We start from the raw sequence: 12,737 nt of genomic DNA, 5'->3' as shown, positions 1-12,737 counted from the left end.
CCCTATTGGTAACTATTACCCATTCAGCACAGCCTCTGACCTTTGGGCAACTACTTGTTTCTCGTACGAGTGGTCCCTGATGGTCTACGCTATTGACCGTTATAACTGTTGTTACAAACAACATACCTAAATTTCCATTTATGGTCAAATAATAACCCCAATTTGGCTTCTTAAAGTAAATGAAGGGCAGAAACACACATTCTCCCTTATAAATAAAATGGCTTGCAAAAGAATTCATTCCCCTTGAACTTTTCCACATTTTGTTACATTACAACTATTTCATTAAAATCTTATGTAAAAGATCAACACAAAATGAAATACAATTGTGAATTAAAAATAAATTTATAGTAAATACATGTTTTACAAGTGTGTTTTGCAGAAGTAATTAGCCCAATTTTCTCTGAGTGCAACCAACTGCCTTCAACATTTAAGACTTCCTCTTTTGCCCATTGCTAATAAATGTTATGCATTTCTGATTCATTAATTTTTCACAGTAGAACTGAATGGAGGTTTACTGCTTTGATTACATTTAAGATCTCTGCATCATTGTCATTCACATTTATATGCTGCTATTTTAAGGGACAATTTAAAGTCTTAAAACTTGAACAGTCCTCAGAGACACTTTGAACAGAGTCTTAAACCCCCCTTTTATTAGCTTTTCAGTTACTCGTGCTTATTTTCATTTGTGTTTAGTGTTTGTGATTACATACAAAAATACTGTGATAGGAATTTTTAGCTAATAAAGGTATCAATGTTTTTAACCCTATATGGATATCTATGCAGTGAAAGTTTTACATTTACTGCATAAAAACATTTTATAATTTAGAGCCAAAATCATGTCCTTTGTTTAACATTCGAGGAAACTGAGACAATTTCTTGGGTTACTGATTAATAAATCTCCACAAACCCCAAATTATTAAATTGGTGAAAGACAACTGCATTTCAACAGCCAGTCCAGGAGTCCAACCTTGAGTAAGACTAAATAACCTTGGTGAATAAGCAGATACCAGTTATAATCATTTAATAAACAACTGGTTCTACCCTTGATTTTAATGTCCTACTCGATAACTAAAACTCCCAGTTCTAGTTATCTAATATATTCATAATCTTCTTGTAAAATAGCACAACACAAAGTACAGCTAGAGTAGGAAATAACCACCAACCATATAACTGTCTTCTGAAGTTTGTTTTTGCTACATAAACAATTGTACAGGAAGCAACTCAGCAAGAAGACAAAGATGTTAAAGAGATATCAATTTGAAATCCATTTGTTTTATTTAATCTGATTAAGAAAAAACAAAAAATCTGCTATGCCCCGCAAAATTATTTTTTTCTAAATTTTTTAGTCATAGGTTAAGTTTCCTCAACAAACAGCTTTCTTTCTTGGTCTTCCTCTGGGCCTTTTTGGGGTCTTACAGACTTTTTTTCTTTCCCTGTTCTTAATTTCAGTGGGGTCAAAGTCTAAGTCCTCATTTTCTTTCTGCCTTGATGTCACTTTTTCATTGTTCTTCTCCTCGTCCTCCGTTAGGTCCAAGGATTCATCACTTTCACACAGCTCCTCTTCATCATCTTCACTACTGGACTGTCTCCTCTTTCTTGGCTTCCGGTTTCTATCTTTAGCAGTATTAGTGTTTTTATCTTGTCTTTGCCGTTTTTCCTCTTCAACTGTTGTGTCTTTGATCTTCTTCTTTGGTCTCCCGATGGGTCTGCCTGTGGTTCTCCTTTTTTTAAACCCTCCTCCACCAGTCCACACGTCTTTCACAGCGTGATCCTCCTCTACAATATCATTCAATGAGTCTGTGCCTCTTTCACCCTCAGGGTCACCTCCAACGGATCCCTCCAGGTTTGCAGTCTTCTTCTGATTCTCAGACTCTGTGTGGAAACGCTTGAGGTGACTCTTCAAGCTCACGTTGTGATTGAAGCCTCTGTTGCAGTGCTGACACTTGTAAGGCCTCTCCCCTGTGTGCATACGCATGTGGGACTTCAGATGGCCAGACTGGTTAAAGCCTCGCTCACACACTGAACACTTGAATGGTTTTTCTCCCGTATGCACCAGCAGGTGTCTCTGGAAAACTTTAAAATACAAAAATTCCATCCCACAAATGTGACATTTTAGCAGACCTTGTTTTGGGTGATCTTTCATATGGACTTGGCGGTTCTTGAACGTGTCGAACATCTCAGAACAGTGGGGACATTTATAAGGTCTTTCTTCACCAGGGTGGATCTGCTCATGATTGTTCTTGTCAGTTTTAGTCTTGAACCCAGCAAGGCAGAATTTGCATAGGAACTGATGGTTTGTATTGTGTATTTTGCTGTGGATTGCTAAAGACTGCTCACTGACACACCTCTTCCCACAGATGTTACAAGAGAAGGGCTTAATTTTATACTCACAAATGTGAGGCCTTCTGGTTTTAAATAACTTTCCACATTCTGTGCAGAGCTCCCTCTGTTTGGGAGCAGATTCCTCAGTGTCTTCATCAGAAGGGTTATAATCCTCATCCTCATCCTCATCCTCATCAGAATCCAAAATCAAAGACTCGTGCTCTGGTTCCCAGTTGTCATCTGAATTCTCAACCTTATCCGTCTTGCTGGGTTCATCCCGTTCCTCCCTGTGATCACCCTCTTCATCAGCAATTTGGTCTTTCTCTGATGACATCTCATCTGCAGATATCTGTAAAGCACAAAACAGAACAAAAGAGGGTCTTAGTTTCGAGTCTAAAATTATATAGAATCCGAATAAAGTTACATTTCAACTCTATTGCTCAAGCAATTTGATTAAAGTTCACTTATAGGAGGTAGACAATGCTGGAGATGAATGTGCCAGAGCACATGTTTACCAATTACTCAATCCAGTCAATTAATACATTCAACAAATGCCCAAAAGTCACTGATATTTAAGTTGCCTCTTTAAATAAGGATGTTTGTGAACGGATAAATATGGCTTATAGTATTATGGTGTTCAGACTGGCCTTATTTGAATACATTTGTTTTAAAGAGGAAATGAAACGGTCAAACAAACTAACTTCATCCACAAGACTGTGTCATACTATTATCAATAACTATATAGCAGTACCTCAAACGGTGATGTCACAGGGTTAATTAACACTAACTCTAGGAATTGGATACATTGAATATACTGGCGATACATTATAACCATAAAACCCTAAAAACATTTGGTTTTAAGGACCACAAGGCTGAACAGACATGAAAGCGTCTAAATCACATTGCTTATGCAATGTGAGTGTGTTGACCGGCCAACACACTTTGACAGTGGGTCAGCAGCAACAATCAGCTGTTATAAGACGCTAAGCATGCAGAACAGTGACACAGTTATGTTGACGTCATCCGCGTGCCGGACTGGAGTTGTGACAGGCAGCCGGGCCACAGGCGGCTACGCTCTACCCTTTATATTGGCTCAGCTAGCTAATCTGAATCGTTCAATTCCATTTCGAGAGCGAGAACATCTGTGGTTGTAGCACTAGACATCTTCCAGGCATGTGAGTTAAACTAGCTGCAGTTCAGCAGACAGGATGAATGAATGGTAGCAGGCGCATGCGGATGATGTCATACACACTGCGATTTGTTTTTTTAAAAATATATAAAATATAACCGCGGATGTCTGGGGGACAGTGATTCACCTTCATGTAATGAATGCTGGCGTACCATAAATAATAAATTATGAACAGATTAGTCTGTGACTTCAACTCGTTGCCCATAGGAAGACGTTACTTCGATATAACCTAACCAAATATTTTCAGAACGGCTCCAAATGACACAAAATTAAAATGGGTGAGTAGAACATGATGAAATAACATAAAATCAAGGGCCCAATGATTTCCAAAACCCTTTCTCTGCCTTATGGAGACTAGTTTTAAAGTCTAGTTTTGTTTCAGTCATCCTTGGAGAATGATTTTATGTCTGATGCTTTTTTTATTCTTATACAAGAAAATGACACCTGAAATTTTTAATAGCACTCAAAAATAAATAGAAGAACCTTACCATAAAGACAAAAACATGTTATATGGTACCTACCTCTACAGATATTTCCAAGCATTCTGCCTGGTGATCATCTAGAAGGGCAGAAATGCTTTTTTCGCTCAGATTTTTCCATTGCCTACTGTAGCTACACTGCAGGCACTGCTGGTTCAGGACTAGCAGAACTCCATGGAACGACTTCTCCATCTTTACTTTGGATTGACACAAAGGGCACTTGGCACTGAACAGCTGGAGGAGCTGCTTTTCATTCACAACATACATTTTCATCCTCTGAAGTAGATTGATTCTGAAAAAGACATTAACACCCAAGTTTTAGAGATACAGATTTTGAAACTTTAAACTTGTGCAAAAAACATAATGGTCAAAATAATGACAGAGAATAGTTGGAGTAATACCCACTTTTCCCGGATAATGTCAAGGTTTTCGATTTTTTGCAGCATTCTACAATAACTGGACTCTGAAGATTCAGAAACCGTGCTTAATGCTGGGCTTCCAGGGGCACCTGCAAAATATTTATTTTTTTATTTTTTTTAAATCAAGGCAAAGAAGCAATCTGTTTTTCCTCCTCATGCTTAAAGTTGGCTCACTTAAAGCTGATATCTCTTCTTTGTCCAACGCTGAAGATCCTGGGGTTGGACCGACACTTGTTTTTATCTGGTCAGGTTTAAAAGCAGGATCTATTGGCTCAGTTTCCTAAAACAAACAAAAGCAGTAAAGTTTGTAGCAACACAACTATACAGAATAAAATAAAACCCCTTAAAGCAACAAAAGTATCTCTACAAATTCTCAAACAACCTTGATGATAAAGAAATGGCTTAATAAATGGGTAGTTGGAAATTTGATTTGGCTCTCAAAAATAGTCTTTCTTGTAGTCCTTGACAGCTGAACCTTCAATAAGCTTTCAGAGGTTTATCCATCTTTAAATATTACTGCCTTCCTTCACCCAACTTCAAATAGAACCAAAAATAAATGGTCCCTTCAATTACTGCAATACAGTTGCAAAGTCACATGCTTTGGGTAAAGTTTTTGAAATGGACACAAATAAAAAAATTAACAACTCAGGTCATGAAAATTTTTGCAGCAACAATATATCAGCATATGAAGATATTGTGATATTTTAATGATGATGACAAATATTGCTATATGTCATCGTTATGCTACGAAATCCCCCGAAAATTCATGAAATTTTGCCATATTTTTATATGTTAAATATATTGACGCGGTATCGATCTATTTTACTAACAAAATCTCACAAGAATTTGCAAAATATAGAGTTTGTAATAGAACAATGAAATTTCACGAGATTTTGAAAGTAAAATAGATCAATACCGCGTTTTTAAAAATCAATTTGATATCAGCTTATGAAAATATATTTGAGTACATTATTTTTCAAAGTGTCAGAAATGGATAACAAAACTGCTATTTTCAATGACTACTTATTTTTGTCCAGCTTTAACATCAGTATCGATATCGGTTATCGGCTACATGAGTTTTAAAATATCGGCATATCGGATATCGGCCAAAATCAAAATATCGTGCATCCCTAATATATAGACAAATTTCCTGATTCACATATTTCATAAAACACCTAAACTGACCATTATTTTTTCCCCCCCTTTTCTTTTTTATGGCTTAATTCGAGTTGTGGGATTTAGGCTGCCCTGATTTTAAAAATGTGGTTTGATAAGCAACAAAGCCATTCTCAAGCACATATCAAGGTGCTCATCCGTGAGCCTGGATTGATATTTATTTTTGATTATGGCCATGATGGAAAATACTGCTTCACAGCAGCAGGTTGACCAAACATACTCAAAATGTGCAGGTTCATCTTTAAGCACACGATTTCACTTTTCTGTCACCAGTTCACCCCTGTTCTTCCAGCAGGCCACACTTTCTTTCACTTTATGTCATCTTCTACTCCTTCTTTTCCATTGCCCAGTGTAGGTACCAGATCTGCTAGGGTGGTACAAGCCTGAACTGGCCACAGGTTTGCCTGCTGTGTCAAAAGGTATCTAGCAGGAGCAGCCCTGATTGACACAGCTTATTGGCTAATTTGTATCAAGTGCAGCCTGGTTCCAGGTGCTCTGGAGGGCTTTACAGTACAAACAGGAGAAGCGGCGCAAGTGAAAGTAGACACTGCCATCGGACAACATGCAGTAATTTATAAATGTTTTAAATCAGGTTGGGTCAGGATTAGCCAGCAGGTGGGTCTGGGACTGGACCGTGGTTCACTAATCTGGGACCTCTGCTTTAAAACTAGAAGGGTGTACATTTGTCAAGAAATTTCCCCCCCCCCCCCCCAACCCCAAAAAAACTCTTGCCTTTATAGTGAAGCTACCGGTACCTTGGTGCTGCCCATTTCACAAGGTTGCTGTATCACACAACCTCTGAAGGCTGATAAAAAGTCTGAGACCACTTACAACCAAAAAGTTGCTGCCCTAAGCAGATTGGATGCTAAAAGATTCACTGCCTCTCAACTCTGAGCCTTTTTACGTAGATATTCTTTAATCACTTGTTTTCACCGATCAGGGGAGGGGCTGGTGCTGGGACAGCAGAGCTCTCTCTCACTGCAACAGTTCTGCTGTTCTATGTCCAACTTTTAACTTTTTAGCCAGCAAGTTAAAGGTTGGAAATAGATGGGTCTTCAAAATGGAAAAGACCCTGACTGGCCTTAAATATCTAAAGGCGAGTCTGATACAATGTTAGAGGAAGAGCTGACTCAACCTCTGTACAATAAAATAAATATCTACTTTTATCTGTGAATAAGTTATGAATGTTGCAGAGTTTAATTTTACACTTTACCATTCTGATTTAACACAAAAATCAGTGGTTGAGACATTGCGATCAAAATGGGCTGGAAAACAGCATATACAGATCAAACTTTTCTAGAAGACTTAATGGAATCTCACCTTATACACTGATGGCACAGCGTCTGTATTCAGCAGGGCAATGCTGGTAGCTGGATTCACTTGGAGAAAACAGCTAGGTGTGAAGTGTTCAGCACAAACCCTGATGTCAACCCATGAGGATTCTTTAATTCTCTGACCATTGACTAGAAAAAGAAACTGGACCCATTCCAGTCTCTTATCTGAGTCTGCTGGTAGACTGAAGCACTGCACTCCACGACGCCATGAATCACATCTGACGACGGAGCACATCCTGGATTTAAAAGCATCATCCGCCTCTTCTCTAAAAGGGCTGAAGAGAGAAAGAAATTGTGAGTGATAAATTAACATGGACCATTTTTAAATGAAGCGGGAAGAAAAAGTCAGTGGTACACTGCCATTTTAGTAGGTCTTCTTAGAAAGCAAATAGAAGCCTTACATTTTATATCATACAAACGATTCAACTGTGTTTTAATCTAAAACAAAAATTGAGAAAATTACATTGAATATTTTTTTTAGTAGTTAGGCTGCATCCACACAAAGAAATAAAACATCATAATTTCAGAAACATTTTTGGAAGCACAAATCCAGCTCAGTAAATGTGTACCTCCATATGAATACATTCGAAATGCCTGAAAATGCAGTGAAATTCTGCCAGATCGGTCAGTGATACGACGATAGAAAAATATTTGGAAGGGAATTGGGCATGTGCAGTACTATATGGCACCATTGTTATCGTAATTTTCGGAGTATCTTAGCGTCTCAGGGAAAGTTGCTGAAAGTCGCCATGGAAATTGGTTGCCTAGCACCCTCAAGGAATACCACAGCACGAGGTTTAGAGAAAGACCGGGTTTAACCTTGTTCTTCACAACCAGTGAGAACTGGCCACAAAGAAACACAAATAAAAGGTACAAATAATCTTGATATCAATAAATAAAGTACATACAAATTAAAAAGAGACAAAAATCGTGAGCTGTCATCCACAATGGGCTAAATACTCTCCTGGAGTCTTATATTACCTTTCCTTCAATCTACCCAGTTTCTAATATTTTAATGTACCTTTCATTTGGTCTTCTCAGTAGTATGGTAAATGGCGGTCAGCTGTATTTGCTGAGCACAATTAATTGAGCCGGAATCTTAAAGCTTTAATAATTAGCTTTGCCCCTAATAACCACCAAATGGCACAAAGTGAGGAAAGGTAGCACAAAATAACATGGGAGCCTGCTACAGAACCAGTTTCAGAAATGTACATTTACAGATCCCCAATAAGCTGGCTTTGTGGGAAGTGCTTTTATGTTTAGGCCACCGTTTATCTCCGTATGGATGGGGTCTGCATTTGTATTTTATTGTCTAGCATAAGCATTTGATCACCTACCAAAGAATGACAATAACAGCACTTACAGGCCTGTTAAATATTCAGGGATCCCTCTACTCATCTGTATAAAAGACAATCGTAGACACACTTTAACTCTAATCAGTTAATTTTCTGGAAAGAAAATTAGGAAAAATATGTGGCAGCCCAGATTATTTACTATTCTAGGCTTCGAGAACAATACAACTCAGTTTGTAACAGACCTCTGACACAAAACTCTCCTCCTCTTGCATGTTTCCGCTGTCCATAGCGTTCCTTGTCAGTGCTACTTGGTCCTAATGTAATTTCCCATTGGGAACCTACTAGCACTAAGTAGCTAACTGGTTAGAAATGTGCTTCCGAGACAACGGCCACAACCAAACTTGCTTGCTAACCTTCCACCACAACAATCCGGCCCCCTCGATAATCAACCAATCACATTCACTTTATTCACTTGTGTAAAATCGGGCACCACTTGGGAGAATTCAGAACTGCAACCGTTGGAACAGCCGCTTCCCTACGACTTTAACAAGCCGTACAATTTGCTATGATCACGGGTTTATATCCAGTCTTGTGGCTGCACCGTGCAGATCTGATGATGCTCACAGTGGTCCTCAGTAAACTCCAGGGACTTGTACAAATGAAAAATTGGTGGAAACACTGCAGATAGCTACTTGCAGTGGGGGTCTAGACAGACATTCTGATCGCTGACAGCCTTCACCAACCACGTTCATTCTCTAAAAATAAAAAAGATATTTCGGTCACCTTTTTTATTGTTATACCCAGCGACACAAAATCCGGATGGCATCTTTAATGTCCGGGGGGCCAGATCAGGTAATAAAGATGACCGCGGCTAGATTCTAACATCTGTAAATAAATTATTTACATCACTAACCTGTAATGATCAGGAGACTCCTTGACATTAGGCACCTGGGGTGTCAGAGGTTCAGATGTGCCTTTATGTCCTGCAGGATCTTTTTTACTTCTACATTCATAGCTGCAAAAAAAAGGGGACAAAATGAAATTCATTAGCCTAGATCTATGGGTTTAATGCACAGACAAAATCTTGCACTGAATGCCAGATAATGCAACATCTCTTAGAATTTTTAATCCCTGTTTAGAATCAATTAAACAACAACACAGGCACACGTGGAAAAATGTGTCAGGGCCACATCTATTTATTCTTGTGTCAGGGCCAATCTACATTGATTCTAAAATCAGACAAGAATCCATTCATTTGAAAATATGAGGCGAATTACTCTGATTAACATCCACGCCAAAATAGTATGTCAGAATTTTGCAGAAAGATTTTAGTCATGCTTGGATGCCAAAAAATATTTCCATGATCAGGCTTGATGCAAGAAATGCAAATAAATAACAATATAAGGTCTATTGGGGACTTGACTGATTATAGGGACTCACTTTCCTTACACCCGCGGTTCTCAAAGTGTGTGGCGCGACCCACTGGTGGGGAATTGAGACGTGACAGGTGGGGCGCGCCAAGTTCCGGTGTGTGTGTGTGTGTGTGACTATAAATGTAGAACGTGTGAGAGCAAACTGTCCTTATAGCTGTATGTTGCCGCTTTTTAGACCAATCAAACCCACAAAGTAATCATTACTAGCCTACATGCAGTCTAATTAAAAGAACATTAGATATGAGAAAAATTTCACCTGGAACTGAAGTGCCAAAATAATGATTGACGTGACGTCGGCATATTATTTGTAACGGAATAAACTTTCGCGCCCCAGTGTTGCCAACTCAGCGACTTTGTCGCTATATTCAGACCCCTCCAGCGACTCTTTATCAAAAAAGCGACTAGCGACAAATTAGCGACTTTTGGAGACTCTTACGTGAAAGCACGTATCGTTCCTTTTCTTGTCCTCCAGCGGCAGGTGCTGCCGTGGGGCGCCTCCCCCATCCCAACCCCGTTCTCCCCCGCTATCGCAGGAGTCCCTCTCAGCGCTGCAGAGACACAGCATGTTTACCCTCAGCGTCCAGACTGCAAATAAAGCGCACATGCGCCGGGATTGGCGGCGCAGGTTGATCATAATTAACTGAATTTGAAATATTTTATCTTAAATAAATAGGACCAGTTTATTGAAATGACGTCTGACTCCACCCTGAGGCTCAGGTTTATTGCTCAGACTCATAGTAAATTCTGGTTTGGAGTGGAGAGGGAGTATCCACTCATCGGGCAGAGAGCTGTGTGCATTCTTCTTCCCTTTGCCACATCATATCTCTGTGAGATGGGCTTTTCAACTGTTGCTTCACTGAAAACAAAATACAGATCTCAGCTGAACATTGAGCATGACTTGAGAGTGGCAGTATCAAGCCTGCAACCCCGTTTTGAGAAACTGTGCAATGCAAAACAGGCTCATTGCAGCCACTAATGCAGGGATAAATAGACCTGTATTGCCAGATGGATTTCACTTCTTTTCTTTTATTAACAGATTGCAGAGTGGCACTTTAATTTTTTCTATCTTTGAGCTTGATACAAATTTTGACACAGCTGCATTTTTATTTTCTTTATTTTTGAGCTTGCTGTTATTTGATGTAGATAGTTTGTATTTAGATACTACTTGTTACTTCAATAAAATTGGAACATTTTAAGATTGTTGCATATTTCATTAGCATTGTGTTGGGGCGATGGGGACAGGCGGGGCTTGAAAATTCCCCCTTGTCCAAAGTGGGGAATGACAGAAAAAGTTTGAGAACCACTGCCTTACACTGAAAATAACTTTCATTTTTTTTATTGACATATATAGAGCCTTTTATATAACACTTAGTTCAGCTTTATTGTGGCATTTAAAAATAAGCTACAATTATGAGGACCTATTTACTTGTAGTAAGAAAGACTTCAAGTCTCATTCGACATTTTAAATATCTTGATGTTGTTATAAAAATTCTATATACATAAATGTAATTAACCTATACAAAACCCAATACATTTCAATATAAAGACTAAAGTGAACACCGACTTTGGTCCATTGGAAGGCTCAGCAAATATAAAAGCAAGGAAGACTAATTTTTTGTATGCCTCAAGGTAATCTGCAGTGTTTGAATGATCTTGCATGTACCCATCTTCTCTTTTTAGTGATTACTATAGATTATTATTATTTTTTTTTTTTTACTTTTAGTGTATCTTTCTCATGCAGATTTTTCATTAAATTTTTTCATTGAAATTCTACAAAAACCTGCCAGCTTGAAAGAGCTTCTGTGTGACGCTTAAATTGTGCATTGATGATTGAAAGACATCTTCTGTCTACATTCTACAGTGTGCTGAATTCATGTTAATATTGATTTAAAGACATTTCAATAAGTGGAAAAATTTGCAGGGGGTGGGGGGTATAAAAAAAAAAAAAGTGTATCAACCAAAACTTTTGTGACCCCAATGCAGTACCTCTGTGGACTCCCTGGGGATCGCGCACCCCCTGTTGAAGACCTCCGCTCTACTGCAATCCCCTTCATTCTTTCTGTTTTTGATCTCTTCAGACATATTTCTAAAATTTTTGCTTGACAAATGTTTTTTTTTTTTTACCCAAAGATTAGAAAAAGTAGAGGTAGGTAAGGTCAGCACATGTTTGTTAGCTACATATCGCCCATTCAGAAATGGTTCTGATAGTACCCTAAAGAGCTGCAGTCTGTTACATTGAGAAGAGAGCAGACTTCGACTGAAAATTTGAAGAAAAACAGGTTTCACGCCACTCTCCCCCACCCTCTCTGCTTCACTCATGCCCCACCTCCATTCTCCACCTCTCTCACAGCATCTTCGCAGCTACCGCATGCGCATGTTTGTAATTATAATTACCTGTCAAGCAGAAACGTGCCCAATTCAAAATCGGTTTTAAATCCCTTCAGGTCACGAAGCTCTCTCCACCTCTGAAAGGCTGACCCCATATTTACCCTCGTCTTATCTCGGGCTCGGTCGAGTTCTTTCTTTCTTGAATTTTTCTCTTCCATTGACATCTTCTTTTTTGAAGTCTTTGCCGTGTAAGCAGTTGTCCGCAGGGGCAGTAAGGGCAGTTTGTCTTTCGCTGGTGGCTGTCGCTCCGCCATGACTTCTACGCGCGTCCTCCTGACTGCGGAAGCGGCAGGTTTATGGAGAGATATTTGTGCCATCGGTTTGCAGGAACCAATCCGAGCGCGCAGTGAGACAACACGCGCGCGCTCAACTCTGAAAAACCCTCTCAACACACTGTTCTCGCGCTCAGTTTCATCTCTGCTCGCGCTCGACCTGCTCTCTCCGCGCTCAACACCAGCTGTGCGTTCGGCTGTTTCTCCGCTCGCTCGACTCTCTGCTCTCGCAACTTCAGCAATGCACGTAAATGAACCATACCATCAGCCAATCACGCTCAGCTTCTTTTCATCCAATGAAAGCATTCGTTCCTTCTTCTTCTTCATCTTATTTTCCATCATGGCGGATCGCAAGCAACTTTAAGGTGTATACCGCCACCTACTGTTCATGAGTGTGTAGCAACATTGTTTTACATCTATTAAATTCTAT

The 12,737-nt window shown here is 39.3% G+C and overlaps 1 protein-coding gene across 1 annotated transcript; it reads right to left on the bottom strand.

The window, feature by feature from the left end:
• Positions 1 to 326: 326 nt before the first annotated feature.
• Positions 327 to 12,342, bottom strand: LOC119786170. The gene is made up of 7 exons (XM_038289330.1): positions 12,042 to 12,342; positions 9,128 to 9,229; positions 6,906 to 7,194; positions 4,584 to 4,689; positions 4,396 to 4,498; positions 4,033 to 4,282; positions 327 to 2,671 (listed from the first exon to the last, which is right to left on the bottom strand). Exons 1-7 carry the CDS (start codon positions 12,287 to 12,289, stop codon positions 1,364 to 1,366), a joined length of 2,406 nt encoding a protein of 801 aa, XP_038145258.1. The 5' UTR covers positions 12,290 to 12,342; the 3' UTR covers positions 327 to 1,363.
• Positions 12,343 to 12,737: the final 395 nt, after the last annotated feature.

Source organism: Cyprinodon tularosa, unplaced genomic scaffold (genome assembly GCF_016077235.1).
Source record: "Cyprinodon tularosa strain WSP-4 unplaced genomic scaffold, ASM1607723v1 ctg267, whole genome shotgun sequence".
In the NCBI taxonomy this organism is placed as follows: Eukaryota; Metazoa; Chordata; class Actinopteri; order Cyprinodontiformes; family Cyprinodontidae; genus Cyprinodon; species Cyprinodon tularosa.
Note: the sequence above shows the minus strand (reverse complement) of the source record. Positions and strands in the feature narration are given on the sequence as shown.

Excerpts from the sequence above, each read along its gene's own strand:
- LOC119786170 (XM_038289330.1), bottom strand. The coding sequence starts at position 12,289 with ATGGCGGAGCGACAGCCACCAGCGAAAGACAAACTGCCCTTACTGCCC. Across the intron at positions 7,195-9,127 it reads GAGTCTCCTGATCATTACAG|CCCTTTTAGAGAAGAGGCGG; the intron begins GTTAGTGATGTA and ends TTCTCTCTTCAG. Across the intron at positions 2,672-4,032 it reads GCTTGGAAATATCTGTAGAG|ATATCTGCAGATGAGATGTC; the intron begins GTAGGTACCATA and ends TGTGCTTTACAG.